Here is an 18039-nt window from a genome sequence, read left to right on the forward strand (position 1 = left end):
GAGCATGATTGATGATGATGATGATATTCATGATTATGATTCACGATTGAAGATGATCCAATGATGATGGTGATACTAAATGATAACGGTGGGAGTGATCGTGAGTATGATGATAATTATAGAATGATGATGATGATTAAAATGATGATTGTAAGGTGATTAGGAAAATGAAACAGACAGAAAATGGGTGTTATCAGGTTAGCGGGACGTCGCGGGTTCAAAACCCGGACTTGGGCATTTTTTTAAGGGCTACTCCTTTGAGGTAGTTATTATTAATACTTTTATTATTATTATTATTATTTCATTATTATTATTGTTATTATTATTTATTATTGATTGTTATTAAGTAATTATTATTATTTCTAATATTAGAAATAAGAGTTTTAGTATAATTAACATTATTATCATTATTATTATTACTATTAAAATATATAGTATTATTATGATTAATATGACTATTAAAAATTTCTATTAAAATCATCAATTTTATTAAAAGTACCATTAGTATTTAAAATATTATTTTTATAAAAACTAACGTTTTTATCTTATCATTATTATCTTTTCTATGAAAATTATTGTTATTACTAACATTACTTTTATTATTCGTATTATTAACAAAGCTATTAATATCAGTATCATTACTAAATCTAGTTACTTTTAGTATTATTATTATTATCATAAAAAGATACAAATTTTTTTTTATTGTTATTGATATGATTTTACCAAATAAATAACTATATAAGAATATATTTAAAACATATCACATAACAACATTAATATTTTCATAATAAATAACTAATTATTTATCTAATGTATGTAAAATAAAGTAGAGTCAATTTAGTTATTAATGAAACATACAAGTTACTAACATAATAATTAATAATAAAACATAAACTTGTTCGATTACGATTATATGTTTTAATTCATATAAATGATATAGTTTCGTGAATCCGCAACCCTACACTTGTTCAATGTTGTCATATGTATTTTTACTACAAAATACAGTATCGTGAGTTTCATTTGCTCCCTTTTTAAATGCTTTTGCAATATATATTTTTGGGACTGAGAATACATGCGCTGCTTTTATAAATGTTTTACGAAATAGACACAAGTAATCGAAACTACATTCTATGGTTGAATTTTTATACCGGATAGCGCCCTTGTTGAACTTGGTAGCCTAAGAATTGGTATTTATTTTAATTGCCACCAATTGATGCGAATCCTAAAGATAGATCTATGGGCTTTGACACGCCCCAGTCAGAGAATTTGAACTGCTTTAGTACTTCGATGTTTATATGTTTGGGGATATTCTAGATGCATTTTGTTAATGTCGGTTACCAGGTGTTTAATCTATATGAATGAATTTTAAACACTTGCGAGTGTATGATTATTGAATAAAGGAAATCTTGTGGTCTATTAAAATTATGAAAATGATTGATTACGATAAACTAATGAACTCACCAACCTTTTGATTGACACTTTAAAGCATGTTTATTCTCAGGTATTAAGAAAATCTTTCGCTGTGCATTTGCTCATTTTAGAGATATTACTTGGAGTCATACATGACATATTTCAAAAGACGTTGCATTCGAGTCGTTGAGTTCATCAAGAATATTATTAAGTCATTTATAGTTTGGATATTATGAAATGGTATGCATGCTGTCAACTTTCGATGTGATGAAAATTTGTATTTTAAAAACGAATGCAATGTTTGTAAAATGTATCATATAGAGGTCAAATACCTCGCGATGTAACCATAAGTTATTGTATTCGTCCTTATGGATTAGGACGGGTCGCTTCATATCGCCCTTATTGAACTTGGTAGCCTAAGAATTGGTGTTTATTATAATTGCCACCAATTGACGCGAATCCTAAAGATAGATCTATGGGCCTTGACAAGCTCTAGTCAGAGAATTTGAACTGCTTTAGTACTTCGATGTTTATATATTTGGGGATATTCTAGATGCATTTTGTTAATGTCTGTTACCAGTTGTTCAATCCATATGAATGAATTTTAAACACTTGCGAGTGTATGATTATTGAATAAAGGAAATCTTGTGGTCTATTAAAATTATAGAAATGACTGATTATGATAAACTAATGAACTCACCAACCTTTTGGTTGACACTTTAAAGCATGTTTATTCTCAGGTATTAAAGAAATCTTCCGCTGTGCATTTGCTCATTTTAGAGATATTACTTGGAGTCATTCATGACATATTTTGAAAGACGTTGCATTCGAGTCGTTGAGTTCATCAACACTACTATTAAGTCAATTATAGTTGGATATATTATGAAATGGTATGCATGTCGTTAATTTTCGATGTAAAGAAAGTTTGTCTTTTAAAAATGAATGCAATGTTTGTAAAATGTATCATATAGAGGTCAAGTACCTCACGATGTAACCAAATGTAATGTATTCGTCCAGATGGATTAGGACGGGTCGCTTCACCTTTAACAAAATAGACGCGCGTTTGATTTTCTTGTATGTCAGGAATTTACAACTCCTTTGACTTTCGGGATATAAAGTTATCGACCTGCCACTCAAGAGGTATTCTGTGAAGGTGTTTAATAGACATTTGACTCATACATGGTAAGTTTGGTGGATTATTAAAGATCATACATAGATAAAGTGTCTATGCCGATCTACACTTATTGCCAAAATGTTTGTATTGTGTTCATCGTTACACAATCAGAATAAAACATTACTAAATAAAGTAAGAGTGTGTTTGATTACTTCGGATTAGATGATTAATAGCTGAATTGTATCATAAAGCATTTAACGTGTTTATTTGTAATATCTTAATGAAAAATGATATTGAATGACAGCAAAATCTATTATTTTTCTGAATGTTATTTATTAATATTAGTCAATAAATATTTATTGGTTCTGTGTATATAAGAAATTTTCTAAACATACTTCTTAAAACTCTCTTTAACACTTAAAAATATTGTCCAATTAAATACCTATCATTTTACAATTAATAATTGTCACATATATGAGTAATTCTTTAACACTTAAAAACTTAAAACATTGTCTAATACTAAAAAAACATATTTTAATGAATATTGAATTTTTCTCACCGACTTAATAGTAAGGAATCTAATACGAAAAGATATTGAAAGGTATTTATTTGTGACTTGTTATATAAGACATGTCTTAACTCTTAATGAATAAAAATTTAAATAAATGTGAATTTTCGTTTAAGTCCTCATTTTTTAAATTTTAATAGTAATTTTTTTCTTAAATACCTCATGTGAAGAGTTAGTTTGGTAAATTCAATAATTCAGACGATTATTCAGCACATAAAACAGATAATAATAATTTATATGTAACTTATTCTCTACATATGTTTTAGATAAGAGGACTTAATAAGAAAAAAAAATAAACAAGGTCTAAGAGTTGTCATTAAAAATTACTCCTAATTTTGTGCAAATAATAATGGTAGCTGTGATAGTTATTTCCAGTGTTGTAAAAGTCGGCCGACTTGGCCGACGCGTCGGCCGATGCGTCGTTTTTTTGGGTTCTCCATCCCATTTTTTCTAAAAACAACTCAAAACACGGCCAAAGCTAAAAGTTCGGTCAAAGACGGTCAAAGTTGGTCAAAAATGGTCAAAATCATTCAAATTTTCGTCAAGATGTGATATGTTTTAAAATTAGGGTTTGTTTTCATTTTCTGGGCCACTCTTTTCTCTGTGTCCTTACTGATTATGTACTCGGTAACATTAATTAAGTTTGAAGTTTGATTGTATTTAAATTCAAGTTCTTATTTAAGAAATTTATGGTACAGAATCAACTATTTTATACATATATAAATATATATTTAAGAAATTATCAATAAAGTCAACGTTGCTCAACGACCGATGCATCCCCGATGCGTCCCCGACTCGGCCGACGCGTCCTTTTTAGGTCTCGACCTATGTGTGACGACCCGGAAATTTCCGACCAAATTTAAAGTTAATCTTTGTATGATTTCGACACGTTGAGCAAAGTCTATTAAAATGAATCTCAAAATTTTTGAACTGTTTTCATGAATGCATATACCCTTTGACTATTCCCGACGATTCACGAACAATTGTTTGTAAATAAATATGTATATATATATATATATATATATATATATATATATATATATATATATATATATATATATAAATGTAAATATATATAATAATTTGAAATTATAAAATAAACAATAGAATTAAACATGTAAAATATGATACAAAATAATTAGGTATAATATAAAATGAAATCATATATATATATATATATATATATATATATATATATATATATATATATATATATATATATATTGGTATAATATAAAATGAAATCATATATATATATATATATATATATATATATATATATATATATATATATATATATATATATATATATATATATATATATTGGTATAATATAAAATGAAATCATATATATATATATATATATATATATATATATATATATATATATATATATATATATACGATTGCTATTAATAATTATTATACTGTAATATATAAAAATATATAAATGTTAAATATCCAAATACGTTATTATATGGAATAAGTAACACGGAAGTAATAAAATATAAAGTTAATATATTATAAGTAATTACAAAACAAAGTATAAATGTTATATTAAGATCATTAATTTTATTAATGTTAATATTTATACTAATATCTGTACTATTAATATAAACGAAATTAGATATGTAAAAAATTTTATTATTAATATTATTATTATCATTAATAATATTAATATTATTATTAGTAGTGTTATTAATAAAGTTAATAATAAAATTATTGATATCATTGTTAATATCATTATAACTAATAATAAAAATTTTAATTTTAAATATTATGATGATTATTAATATTGTTATTAAATATTATTATTAAGAATTATTATTATTATTATAAATTATTATCTTTATCATTATATTAGTTATTAGAAAGTAATACAATCTAAAGTTTTTATCATTTATTAAATTAGTATTTCTATTGTTATTATTTTTAGTGTTTCTATTTAATTAAACTGTATTAATAAAATAATAATTACTAATTAATATTATTATAAATAAAATACTTACTAATTATTACTAACAATCCTATAAAATATATATTTGTAAAAGAATCATAGAATCTGTTACGTGTATCTATCAGTTGCTAAGTAATTTGTTTTCCTCTCTACAATTTCGTACAAATTAGGAATCAATCACAGGAAGAATACAAAATCCGTTGTAGGTCTTTATCTACTTTTATTTTTTTTATTTTTTTTCCTGACAATAACAAGCTGTCGATCACTTTAACTAGGAATCAAACGTGATATTTATTGACATTATTGAATTGAGGTAGTTCCTTCATTCTTATTATCAAATACCACCTCAATCCATTTTCCTTTAATCGAATTTAACATAATTTGGGCAGAAGAACAGACAACACTCTGTTCTTGAGATTTTAATTGCCAAAAACTCGAATTCGATTTATTTTTCAAAATCTATTGATACAATTCTGTTAGGAACCTTTTATTGAATCTATATGAAAAGTTACAACTCTCAATTTTTCAAAACGAGTTCGAATTTACGAGTCAAACATAATTTCTAAAAAGTCAAACGTTGTGTTCATAACAAAAATTCACAATTGTTTTGATGTTTCAATTCAAATTGAACGTCCAGAAAGTTTCTATGAATGGAATGCAAACTTTTTCATGTTGAAAGTATAGTCTAAAACTCCTTAAATCTTTAAAAGTGAATTTGAGTTCGTATGAGTGTTCAACGGGTCTGCTGCAGTTTTTTTTTCTTTTTTTCTTTTTAATTATGTTATGAAATCAAATTCAATCACTTTGTGGTTGTTGTTGTTTCATAATAAATCCTGGAACTAAATAGCGTACTTGCTAATAGCTTGATTTGGTTGTCCCTCTGGTCGAACTGAGTTTTCAAAGGGAGAAGATAAAAAAGGAATATACAAAGATACGGGTTATATAGAGTTTAGCTGGGTATTAAATCAGAAATAGAAGCAGCATCGAGATGGTTAAGGTGGCAGTCGGGTGTTCGAGAGGTCACGGGTTCGAGTCTCGTATGGGACATTTTTTGTTAGGAAAGCTCTTTTAAGGGTATACACTATTATTATTATTATTATTATTATTATTATTATTATTATTGTTGTTGTTGTTGTTGTTGTTATTATTATTATTATTATTATTATTATTATTATTATTATTATTATTATTAGTATTATGATTATTATTATTGTTATTATTATTAATTGTTATTAACACAAGTATTATAATTATTATCATTATCATTATTAGTATTACTAAAATATGTATTAGTTACCATTTATTATTATTATTATTATCATAATTATGAATACAAATATGATGATTAGTACTATTATTGTTGATACTAATATTATTATCAACATTTAAAATATAATTTTATCAATTTTATGTATTATGACTCACATTTTAGAATTTTCATTGTTATCAAGATTATTATTATTATTACAACTATATTAATATTAAGATCATCACTTTTACGACTAGTATCGCTATTATTGTTATCACTAGTATCATTAATATTAAAATTATTATAGTTATTATTATTATTATAGATATTAAAATTATTACTATTATTACTATTATCATTAAAATCATTAAAAATCATTATCATAACTATCATTAACTGTAAAATTAATATTTTTACAAGTATTATTATTAATATCATTGTTATTATCACTAATAAAATTATTATTAATTATTAACATAAGTATATTATTAATGTTATTAACATTATTTTTAGTAACCTAGTATAATTAGAACTACTGTTTTGTTAACAAATGAAATATATAAATATATATATTTAACACATATAACATAACAGAGATATTTTATTATTTAAAAGGAATATATGGAAAATAAATATGTATAAGTAATATAAAAATAATATCATTAATATATATATATATATATATATATATATATATATATATATATATATATATATATATATATATATATATATAAACTTATTCGATTACGATTATGTATATTAATAAATATATAAATGATATAGGTTCGTGAATCCGAGGCCAAGTCCCACATTTGTTCAATGACGTCATATGTATTTTTACTACAAAATACAGTATGGTGAGTTTCATTTGCCTTTTTACCTTTTATATTTTTGGGCTGAGAATACATGCGCAATTTTTATAAATGTTTTACGAAATAGACACAAGTAATCGAAACTACATTATATGGTTGAATGATCGAAGCCGAATATGCCCCTTTTGCTTGGTAACCTAAGAATTAGTAAATCGATCTACTAATTGACGCAAATCCTAAAGATAGATCTATTGGGCCTAACGAACCCCATCCAAAGTACCGGATGCTTTAGTACTTCTATGTTGTTTTATCGTGTCCGAAGGATTTCCCGGAATGATAGGGGATATTCTTATATGCATCTTGTTAATGTCGGTTACCAGATGTTCACCTTATGAATGATATTTTTGTCTCTATGCATGGGACGTATATTTATGAGAACTGAAAATGAAAATCTTGTGGTCTATTAAAATGATGGAAATGATTATTTATGTTAAACTAATGAACTTACCAACCTTTTGGTTGACACTTGAAAGCATGTTTATTCTCAAGTACGAAAGAAATCTTCCGCTGTGCATTTGCTCATCTTAGAGATATTACTTGGAGTCATTCATGACATATTTCAAAAGACGTTGCATTCGAGTCGTTGAGTTCATCAAGATTATTATTAAGTCAATTATAGATGGATATATTATGAAATTGTATGCATGCCGTCAACTTTCGATGTAATGAAAGTTTGTCTTTTAAAAACGAATGCAATGTTTGTAAAATGTATCATATAGAGGTCAAGTACCTCGCGATGTAACCAAATGTAATGTATTCGTCCAGATGGATTAGGACGGGTCGTTATACGATGCGTCCCTGACTCGCGACTTTTACAACCTTGGTTATTTCTAAAGGGTCGTTGACTTTTTTTAAGTTACAAAAGTGTTTTTTTGTATGTCCCAATTTTTTAAGAAATTTTCTAATGACAACCCTTAGGGTTGTCTTTAAGAAAAAAATTGATGTATGAATGGTGGTACATTTGTTGACTTAGTGATGGTTATTTTCAGAAAGTGAGTAGTTACTTTGAATGTACAAATTAAATTAGCATGCATAAATCTTTTAATGACAACCCTTAGGGTTGTCATTAGAAAACTTTATTTTTTAATGACAATCAAATGGTTGTCATTAGAGAAATTAATTTTAAATTCACGAAAAATACCACAATTGTTTCGAAGTAGGGTGTAATTCTTTAATTTTTATTCGGATTTAAATATAAATAAAGAAAAACCGTTCTTCTCTAATGGTACTTTTGTAAATTGATCAAACCTGAATTGCATATTACGGAGTATAAAAAATCCCTCAACGTATTTATAATAATATTTTTCCCTCTGTATAAAACCTCCAAATCATACGCAGTTCTCCGCCACCGATCTCCGCCCTACCACCGTCTCCCTCCACCATCTTTCACTTCACCCCCGTCGTTGCATCCGCCGTCCACCACTCCCCTCATATCCACCGCCTCTCTAGTCTCTACTAGATCTATCAGATCCCGTTGAAACCCTAAAAATTCATTTCATATTTTATCCTTTTTCTAAACTTCCTCTTAATTTACAATTTCAATCCTCAACTTTCACTTATTTACATCTTCACCCCTCCTCTGTTTTATACGGAGTACTACTACTTTCCTTTATTCCAAAATAATTATCAAATTCAACATTTCCCGCCATAAACATGAACGATCAACGAGCTTATGGAACGTCATATTCAGGATCATCACGATTGAAACGAAAGGATCGTGAATCGAGTTTTCCGGCGAAACGTTTACCTCCGCCGCCTCCACCACCTCCACCATCGCGAACGACGGTTACCGGTTCAGCGAAAATGACGTCAGCAGGAGCTACTAGAGGAAAAGAGGAGATGACGTCATCAAATAAGTTATTAGCAGGATACATGGCGTATGAATACTTAACAAAAGGAACACTATTAGGAAACTACAGATTGGATGAAACCGCAGCGAAATCGAACAAAAATATGAATGAGAAGTATAAAGAGATAACGAATTCGTTGATTATGAATAGCGAATCAGGAGTTCGTATTCCGAATGTTGTGAATCCTACACAGCTTGCGCGTTGGATTGAGATGTAGTATTTTGATGAAGGAATGGATTGGAATGTATGTAATAAAATCGATAACGTTGTAAATCGTGAAATCGCTTTGTGATTTTGGTGTTTATGTTTCGGTTAATGATCTGATTCTGATTGTGATTGTGATTGTGATTGTGATTGTGATTGTGATTGTGATTGTGATTCTATAGTAAGGTGATATTTTGAGATTATCTTGAAGATTAATTATATGAATGTTCACTTGTTAACACTTAGACTTTGTTCCAGAGTTTGATTTTAGATGGAAAGGAAATGAAGTGAAAAGAAAATTTAAACATTTGGTGTTCCTGGAGTTTTGGTTTGAAGAGAAAGGAAAAGAAGTGAAGTGATGATTCAGTGCAATTTTCCTTCATATGCTTCCTTCCAAATTGGAAGAATTCAACTCCCCTCCCCTTCATTTCTTTCATCTCATTTCATTTCCTCTCTTAAATAACTCTGGAACAGAGCCTTATTATATGACTTTTGATTTCTTCCGTCTAAGGTTACAAAGTTGCTAATTGCTAACTAGTCGCTCGAGACCTTGTAGGGACCACCTATCGATTTAGATGGAGACTAGTTGGCTTTTGGCTAACTTTAACCATTTTAACCTAATAATTATGAACGTAACCGAATAAACTGACTTTAACCGTGAAATCCAGATTTGACTACATATGACCGAGTAGGGCTTAGTCAAGTCGCACTAGTCCCAAAATCTGACTAGTCGGCTGACTAATAAAACCCTGTTGCCCTCGTTGAACATCAAGAATCTAACCTTAGTTGTATTATGCTCAATTTGTAAGATATCAGTGTGAGCATGCAGTATTTTTGAGCTTATATTTGTGGTACATTTAAATTGTATGTTTACGTTGTTTATGGTCAGTGAGCATATAGCATGTGGTCGATTATTATTATTACTCGTATTTTTTTTTCAGTTTTCAAGGTTCAACTTTTTCCCTCGTCTACTACTCGTAGAGTGTAAAGTGGAGTTAAGGAGTTGTTTGTATTTGTTATTACTTGTTTATTTAATATTTAATAATTTGAATTTTTATGTCTGAACATAAAAGTAATCCCATGTACGTTAGGTTATTATACAAAATATCAAAACTAATAATCCTTTCTATTGTTTTTCGGCTTCTTGTTAGTTTTGATAGCATCTTTACCGTCCTAAAATATTATACTGAGGTAAATATAATTGTTACTAGTTACTTTTTACACAAACATATTTTTACTCTCAATCAATTGATGTAAGATTTCTCAGTTATGTAATTTAAATTTAAATTCTACTGTAATAATTAGACAATAGTTTACATTTGAAAATCTATATTTTTAATATCAATTATTAATTATAGTAATCCAAATCTTGTAAATAGTTTTATTGAATCAGTGTTATAATGGAGTATCAAAGTATAAAATTCTTTTCATTGGGCATATATTTGGTCTTTTAGATGTAAACTGCACTAAAACACAAATGTATGAAAACATAATATCTTTCACATCAACAGTAAAATTTGAATCATCTGATACCAATAAATTTGCAATTTCTAAAATCCAATTGTATAGACAAACATACAACCAGCTGCATATTCAGGTACAAACTTAGTTACGCTAACCTTGATCATGAGGTCAATGGGGATGTGTTATTATTATTCACATATAATCACATATTTAACCAAGATACAAAAGCCATTACGAAGCCTTTTTTGTCCTTTTCTGAGGAGGCTTCCCAGCTGCATCGTTGGTCTCCTTTTTCCGTTTATTTTGATTAACGTTGGTGTTAACGGCTGTAATACCATCAATGCTTGTCGGACTCTTACCTCGGTTCTGTAGGAGCTCTTTCACAAAAAACTTCAACTTCCATAACGTCGACTCACTCTGCATGATACAAAATAAGAACATGATACATTGCTACTTCCACTAGTACTTTCTTTAGTGATTGGTCAAAGTATATAAATTTTCACACTGGTTGAGTTGTGTTGAATTGAGTTGGGTTGATTTGGAAACACTTATTTGTTCATTTTGTATTATAAAAAATATCACATAATTATATCATAAAAAATGATTGAGAAGCATGATGCTTTGCTGCTATTTATTTCAGTGACCTGTCAAAATGAATACTTTCATGTTGGGAGATAATATTTAACACTATTTGATAGATCCGCCAATTTCTTACACAGCTACCCAAAGGGTTATGGCTACCAAATAGCTTTATACTTTTATTTTTTTCCAACGTTGGCTATATACTCAGAAAAATACTAGTGTACGTCACATACTTTCAAAATGTGTTCTAATGTAGGTTATTGGTGACCGGTTACCTGCGTGTGCAGCCCCTGGGGCTAACGGACGTTAACAAGAAGCATTCATAGATCGAATTGAATAGAGTTTCAGGTTCCTGATTACTCCTTCAAGCTTCGCGTTGCATCAGATCGTGTTAAAATTCATCACTGAACAGCAGATCGAAAAGTCAAAGTTTATGAGATTTTGGTCAACAAATCAATTGATCGTTTCTCGAATTTTCAAGTCTTGATTTTAGTTCACGAATGTTAGGTGATGGAATTAGAACAACTTTCATGAAGAAATCGTATCCTAAAACGCCTAAATTTCAACTTTGTTAACGTTTGTTAGCTTCAGGGACTGCACACGCGGGTAACCGGTCACCAATAACCTACATTAGAACACTTTTAGGAAGTATGTGACCTATACTGGTAATTTTCTGGGTATATAGCCTACATTAGAACAAAAATAAAAGTATAAAGCTATTTAGTAGCCTTAACCCTTACCCGAAATACCATTCATATTTTCTCTCGCCTTCAACCAATTACTTACACATACAAGGGTATTCAAGGAAAAGATGTAAAAAAAGTGGATCTATCAAAATCAATTGTGAAATATCATCCTAGCTTTCATGATGGGTTGACCCGCAAACACTTCTTAGTATGACATAAATGAACACATTTAATACAACGATTACCGTACTTTTTAACACTGTGTTTGAGGAGGTTGTGTGCAACCTATTAACTTAACATTCTTTGACCAAATAAAAATTATGTAAATAGGCCCAGAAAATGCCATCTCTAGTAAAAAAAAAAAAAAACAGTGCGTAATTGAAGTGGTTAAAGAGTATTGATGAGTCACCTGTGCATCTATATCAAGGTCAACCTCTTGATCATTTGCTTGAAAGTCGGGGTTATTTTGGGCAACAATTAGCAGCGCCTTGTTCAGATCCTCAGGGGATAACTGGGTCAAAACCGTCATCAGAGTTTTTTTCTCTTCGGTAGACATTTTCCTGAAAATAACCATTCTACAGTTAGTACAAAATTCTGAAGTAATATAAAGAGATTACTTGGCTAAATTGAATGAACTAGCCATGACATGATCCTAAAAACCTAAGCCATGTCCATTTGTAGACGATAGGAAAATTACATTAGCTGTTTGGTTGCCTTATTCTTTTCAATGGAATTAAAAATAAATCAGAAGGCTCGTAAGCAAAAATTGGCATGTATAAATTGTTCTAAACAAACTTGCAAGAATCGCAACTTGGGAGTACTCGGTCAGGACTTTTTAAGGACTTTTTAAGGAGTACTTGGAAACTCGGGAAGTACTCGAATGTCGACCAAGTTTGACTTTGACTGAGTTTTGACCGCTTTTCCAAGTAATCCCGAGTTTTGACTGAGTTTGACCAAGTTTGACCGAATACTTTCGAGTACCCCGAGTTGCAAAAACCGAGCACTTGCCAAATAATTCCGAGTTCTGCAACATTGGTTCTAAAGTAACTATTTTTAACGGGATGCAAAAATGCTTGAATATTGCAAATAATCATAGTAAAAACGCTGACCTGCAATTTCTCAGCACCACTTCTCTAAGTTTCTCAAGACGCTTGTCAACCACGGCAAGCTGAAAAAAATAAAAAAATAAAAACAAAAAAAAAGAACTCGCTATCTTTAAAAAAGATTATCACAAAATGCTAGAAAAATGCAATAACAGATCACTAACTGATTAAAACAAAAAAAAAAAAAAAAAAAGCTGTAAAATTTTGACATACTTCAGCTTGCAAGTCTTTCGACATTTTTGCATGAGTAACCTCCTGAGCAAGCTGCATATCTAACTGTGCATCTGCTTCCTCCTTTTTTCGTCTTTCATCCTACAAGTACAAAGTTTGGATATTACCAAAAAAAAAACCCTTGAAAAATTACAAACTTTACACCAAGTACTCTTTAATTAAATGTTACCTCTTCATCAACTTTTGGTAAAAGCAGTAGCCACTTCTCCTCAAACTTTGCGAGTAAAGTTTTGGCCATCACATGAACATCATTTCGCTCATCGTTATACTTCATAGCATTTTTGAAAATTAATCGCACATCGGCACATATTTCTCGGACATTTTTATACCCGGTGCCATCTTTTGCCTCCATTTTAGCCATAATAGTACTGAAATCCATTGGCTTTTCAATTATCTAGTTTGAGAACCGTAAACCAACTTAACGTGAGTAATGCAGCATAGTAAAATAAAGGGACCGATTGTTAAAAGTAAACAAACTTAAAAAATACAAACTAAAATAGCCAGGTAAAATCAAAGAAAAATACTATATTAGATTCAAAACTTGCATCCAAATGTAAAGCTTATAAATGTAAAAAACTACCTCGTAGTAATCATGCAATTCAAGCCCTACAACGTCCACTGGTTGCATAAATGGTCCTGCCCACTTGTGTCCCGTAACACCCAAAAATAGTTAAGGATTCAAATATAGCAACACATTACATAATTAGAAACGGGATTACACTTTATCATAACTTAACTGTAACCGAGATATAAAAATGAAAAAGAACAACAAGACATGATCATTCATAAAAATCTAATACAGGTGTAATTGTAAACTTAAACGAGACAATCACAGATGTCTGACACTATTTAAGTTCCATTTACTTCATTCTCAAGATTGTATGCATATGCTATCGTATCATTAGATCATATAGATGGGACCCATAAATTGGAAAGGTTAAACGGTCGAAAGGAATTGGACCATACCTAATAATCGGATATAGTATGATGTGGTAAAACTGGTTATACATTAATTAACCTAAATTATTCACTAAACAAATCCATAAAAAGATAAATAATTTCACTACTATGAATAGACAAAGATTTTGGCAAAGTAGTTAAAAGGATATATGATGTGCTGACGTAATAATACAGCCAACTGTCGCATAAGATCTTGCATTCTTTTTGCAGCAGCTGCTTCTCTACGCGATGCATCTTGTTGCCGCCTTTTAAAACTAGTCAACTGCTTATCCTTATCTTTGTCTTTCAATATCAAACTAGCTTTAGATGTAATAGACTGCTTCTTATTTGTCTTTGAATAGAACTGCTGAACTTCATTCAACCTTTTCTCAAGCTGTACATTAGTTATATCATGTCAAAATCATATCATGTCAAATTCAAACTAAATATTGAACCCGGAGATAAGAATACAACATAAATAATGTGGTGCAGGATGATTAACAACACACGAACACAGAAAAATGCATGCTGAAAGATAGCTAGAAGCCTAGAATTCATATCATGTACTGGAAGATACTTCCAACATAGGAAATGAGTCCGGTTTTTAAGAACTAAATCATCTGAAGTTCAAGATAAAATATCTTGCCAGTCCATAATATCCTAGGCTTAATCTATCTATAATCTATAACCTTCATAAAAAGAAAAGATACAGATGCTTCAAGGATAATTAAAAGATAGCCAAATTTTCTGTCTTCACCAACTTAAAATGGAAGGTTTTTGTTTCGTCTATCTCATCTAACCAACGCATAAACCAGATGCACCTATTTCGTCTATCTTGTAAGGGATAGTTTTACCAAAACCAAAAAAAAAAAAAAAAATAATATAAAAAATAAAATAAAATATAAAAAAAAAATTCAACTAAACTGAATTCGGAATTTACATGCAGATAATCACTACAAGCATTGCATGTGATACCTATACTCAAGGTTGTAAAAGATGCGAGACGGGGTCGAGACGGTCGGGACCTTGAAACGTCGCAACGGTTAAAACGGGGTCGAGACGGATGTTGACCAACGTTGACTTTTTATATATATTTTCAAGCATAAACATCACAAACAAAAATATGTAAAATTAAAGGCAAATATCTATGTTTAATTTGATATATTTGCCTTTAATTTGAAATAATGTTTATGTTTAAAATATATATTAAATATTAATATTAATAGTCAACTTTGGTCTCGTCTCGACTGTTTTTTTACTGTTGTTGTTGTTGACTGTTCTTTAATCGTTGACCTTTTTTTTACCCATTTTAGGTCCGTTGCGGCGGTACACAAGTAAGTCCGTTGTGACGGCCGTCTCAGCCGTTTTTACAACACTGCCTATACCATTAAGAGTGTCCTTAGCGTTAATCGTGAAATAAGGAAGATTTGTAATGAGTAAGAACTACGTGCAGTCAGCTATTCAGCCAACTGTGCAACACTGCATACTTTAGGATCAAGGATTCAACTAGTTGGTTATACGTAGACTTTTCTCAATGAGCTTGTAAACGACAAAAGATCTAACTTTACCAGATAGTTAACTCCACGATTATCCCTCATTTTCTCTGATTGTTGCTAAACTTGTAACAATATTCTACCATTAAATGGGTTATTTCTAATACCTTAATTTATCATACTCCACTCACTGATCTATATGAGGTTTAATTGCTACATCAACGATCTTCTAAATTATAATGTTGAGCTTATTATGCTCCCTAAATTTCAGATCCCTATCATCATATTCTATTTATTACATCATGGATGTCTTTCAACGTCACTGTAGCGATAAAAAAATCCAGCAACGGAAACATTAAGGTCATAATCCACATGTTTACAATAACAAAATATCGCGTCCATCAAATGCAATCTATAAAAAAAACATAAAATCATAAGGCCACTCCCTATCATAACTAAACTATTCATCCTCTTAACCTTCCACATCAGTGCCACATCAACACCAATATTCTAAAACTAACCCATAACTAAGCAGTAAACACTCCCTATCATGGCTAAAACAATACCTCTCTTAATATACAACGTACAAGCAATAAAGCATCAAGTCCAAACAATGAAAAGCCATTGGGACCCACAAATTCTATAACTAAGCCTCATACCTCCGTTAAATCCATGGTGAAAGCGGATAACTAAGGCGGGTAACTAGCTCATGCCTATGGTTAGTTACGGGTAATGAGCGGGTAACCAACTGGTAACTAGCTGTAGGGAGTTGTCTAACGAACATATCATGTTACCTATTTCCACATAAATACCTACTATCTATATCAATCCCTATGAAAACACACCTAACTCTTACTTAGTTGAATCATCTAGCATAGTATTAGTATCCATCAAAGTTTTAATATGCTCTATAAAGTATTAACTTAACCTTATCTTTAATTCACACCAACCATAAATTCATAATACCTCAGATTATAAAATAAAAAGATACAAAAGTTCATTCATTTTCATGAATGACCTAAAATTAGGGCTTTTTCAAAACAATTCATTACAACTCACATTCCAACATTAGGTCAACATTTTTCCTAAATATCATTATGCATAATTTCCAGTAGCGTATCAATTTCATATGGATCACACTTATCATCAATTCAATAATTTATTTGTATATTCATTATAAAAAAGCACGCACTAACATGAGCAAAAAGACAAAGCCGTTTAAAATTTAATAATTATATAAATAAATTTACTTCCACAACAATGGGAGTAATAACCATATCGTCATCAGTATATGATTACGTCATCAACTCATATAGTTTTTTAGACTGACATCATTATAAACTGGCAAAATCAAACAATTCGAAATCAATTAAATATTGACTATTGATAATAATATAAAATACCTCGTCAACTTCGACGTTAATTTCATCAACATTTTGACCTAATTCCTCTACCAGTTTGGGTTCACCTTCGGGTCGGACTTCGGGTACAGGCGCGTCTGCTGTTTCCATCTGATTATTTGAGATTTGATTGAGTATGAAGAGATGGATAGATTAATTGTCAGAAATGAAGCTCCGGTAAAAGGGCGGTGACGTGTGGCCGGAGATGTTTCTTTTGGGTTGCAGAGAGAACAGGGGTTTTGGAAGTTCGGAATCAGGTGACGGGGTTTTGTCTTGTCATGTGAGAGAGATACATACAGAAATATATCAACTACAGTATTTTATACGGAGTATTTTTAATTTAAGTTTATTCAAATAATAATGAGACCAATAGAATCTATATATTTAGCCATGTTGTAAACAGCGTCCGTTGCGACGTTTGTTGCGGCGTTTTGATGACTAAACCGTTTCGACCCGTTTCATTTTTTTATAAGTCGGTCAACGGTCAAAAATCAGGTCAAATGCAGGAAAAATTGGGTCAACGCCGGTCAAAAGTCAGAGATTCTGTTAAAATCGGTCATAAGTCGGTCAAATCAATCAAAATTAACTTAGTTTAGTATTTCAATTTGTATTATATTAACGCTAATAGCAATTATAGGTACAAACTTGTCAACGAATGTTTTTTAACTCTAAAATAAATATATATTTATATTTATATATATAAAAGTCAACATTAGTCAACATCCGTTTCGACCCCTTCTCGGCCCGTTTTTTCCGTTGCGACGTTTTGAGGTCGCTATCATTTCGGTCCCGTCTCGCGTCTTTTTCAACCTTGGATTTAGCTCAATCTACATATAAATTGAGAAGAAGTTTTTTTTATATCAAAGTAAACTTCCTTCCCTTCTCAATTTACACATATTGATTCAATATGCACA

The 18039-nt window shown here is 30.0% G+C and overlaps 1 protein-coding gene across 2 annotated transcripts; it reads right to left on the reverse strand.

Annotated features, from left to right (window-relative positions):
• Positions 1-10769: 10769 nt before the first annotated feature.
• On the reverse strand, positions 10770-17377 carry LOC139877042 (transcription factor GTE1-like). Of its 2 annotated transcripts, XR_011768435.1 has the most exons (9): positions 17129-17377; positions 14403-14626; positions 13874-13946; positions 13463-13687; positions 13276-13374; positions 13069-13127; positions 12369-12519; positions 11549-11677; positions 10975-11108 (listed from the first exon to the last, which is right to left on the reverse strand). XR_011768435.1 is itself a non-coding variant. In XM_071864447.1 (8 exons), exons 1-8 carry the CDS (start codon positions 17234-17236, stop codon positions 10923-10925), a joined length of 1125 nt encoding a protein of 374 aa, XP_071720548.1. In that variant the 5' UTR covers positions 17237-17377; the 3' UTR covers positions 10770-10922. The 2 variants fall into 2 exon arrangements, 1 of the variants encoding a protein (XP_071720548.1); XM_071864447.1 differs by lacking the exon at positions 11549-11677 and having other exon boundaries at positions 10770-11108.
• Between the last annotated feature and the right edge of the window lie 662 nt (positions 17378-18039).

The sequence above is a fragment of the Rutidosis leptorrhynchoides genome, chromosome 11 (genome assembly GCF_046630445.1).
Source record: "Rutidosis leptorrhynchoides isolate AG116_Rl617_1_P2 chromosome 11, CSIRO_AGI_Rlap_v1, whole genome shotgun sequence".
Classification (NCBI taxonomy): domain Eukaryota; kingdom Viridiplantae; phylum Streptophyta; class Magnoliopsida; order Asterales; family Asteraceae; genus Rutidosis; species Rutidosis leptorrhynchoides.

Excerpts from the sequence above, each read along its gene's own strand:
- LOC139877042 (XM_071864447.1), bottom strand. The coding sequence starts at position 17,236 with ATGGAAACAGCAGACGCGCCTGTACCCGAAGTCCGACCCGAAGGTGAA. Across the intron at positions 14,627-17,128 it reads TTAACGTCGAAGTTGACGAG|CTTGAGAAAAGGTTGAATGA; the intron begins GTATTTTATATT and ends ACTAATGTACAG. Across the intron at positions 11,109-12,368 it reads ACCTTGATATAGATGCACAG|AGTGAGTCGACGTTATGGAA; the intron begins GTGACTCATCAA and ends TGTATCATGCAG.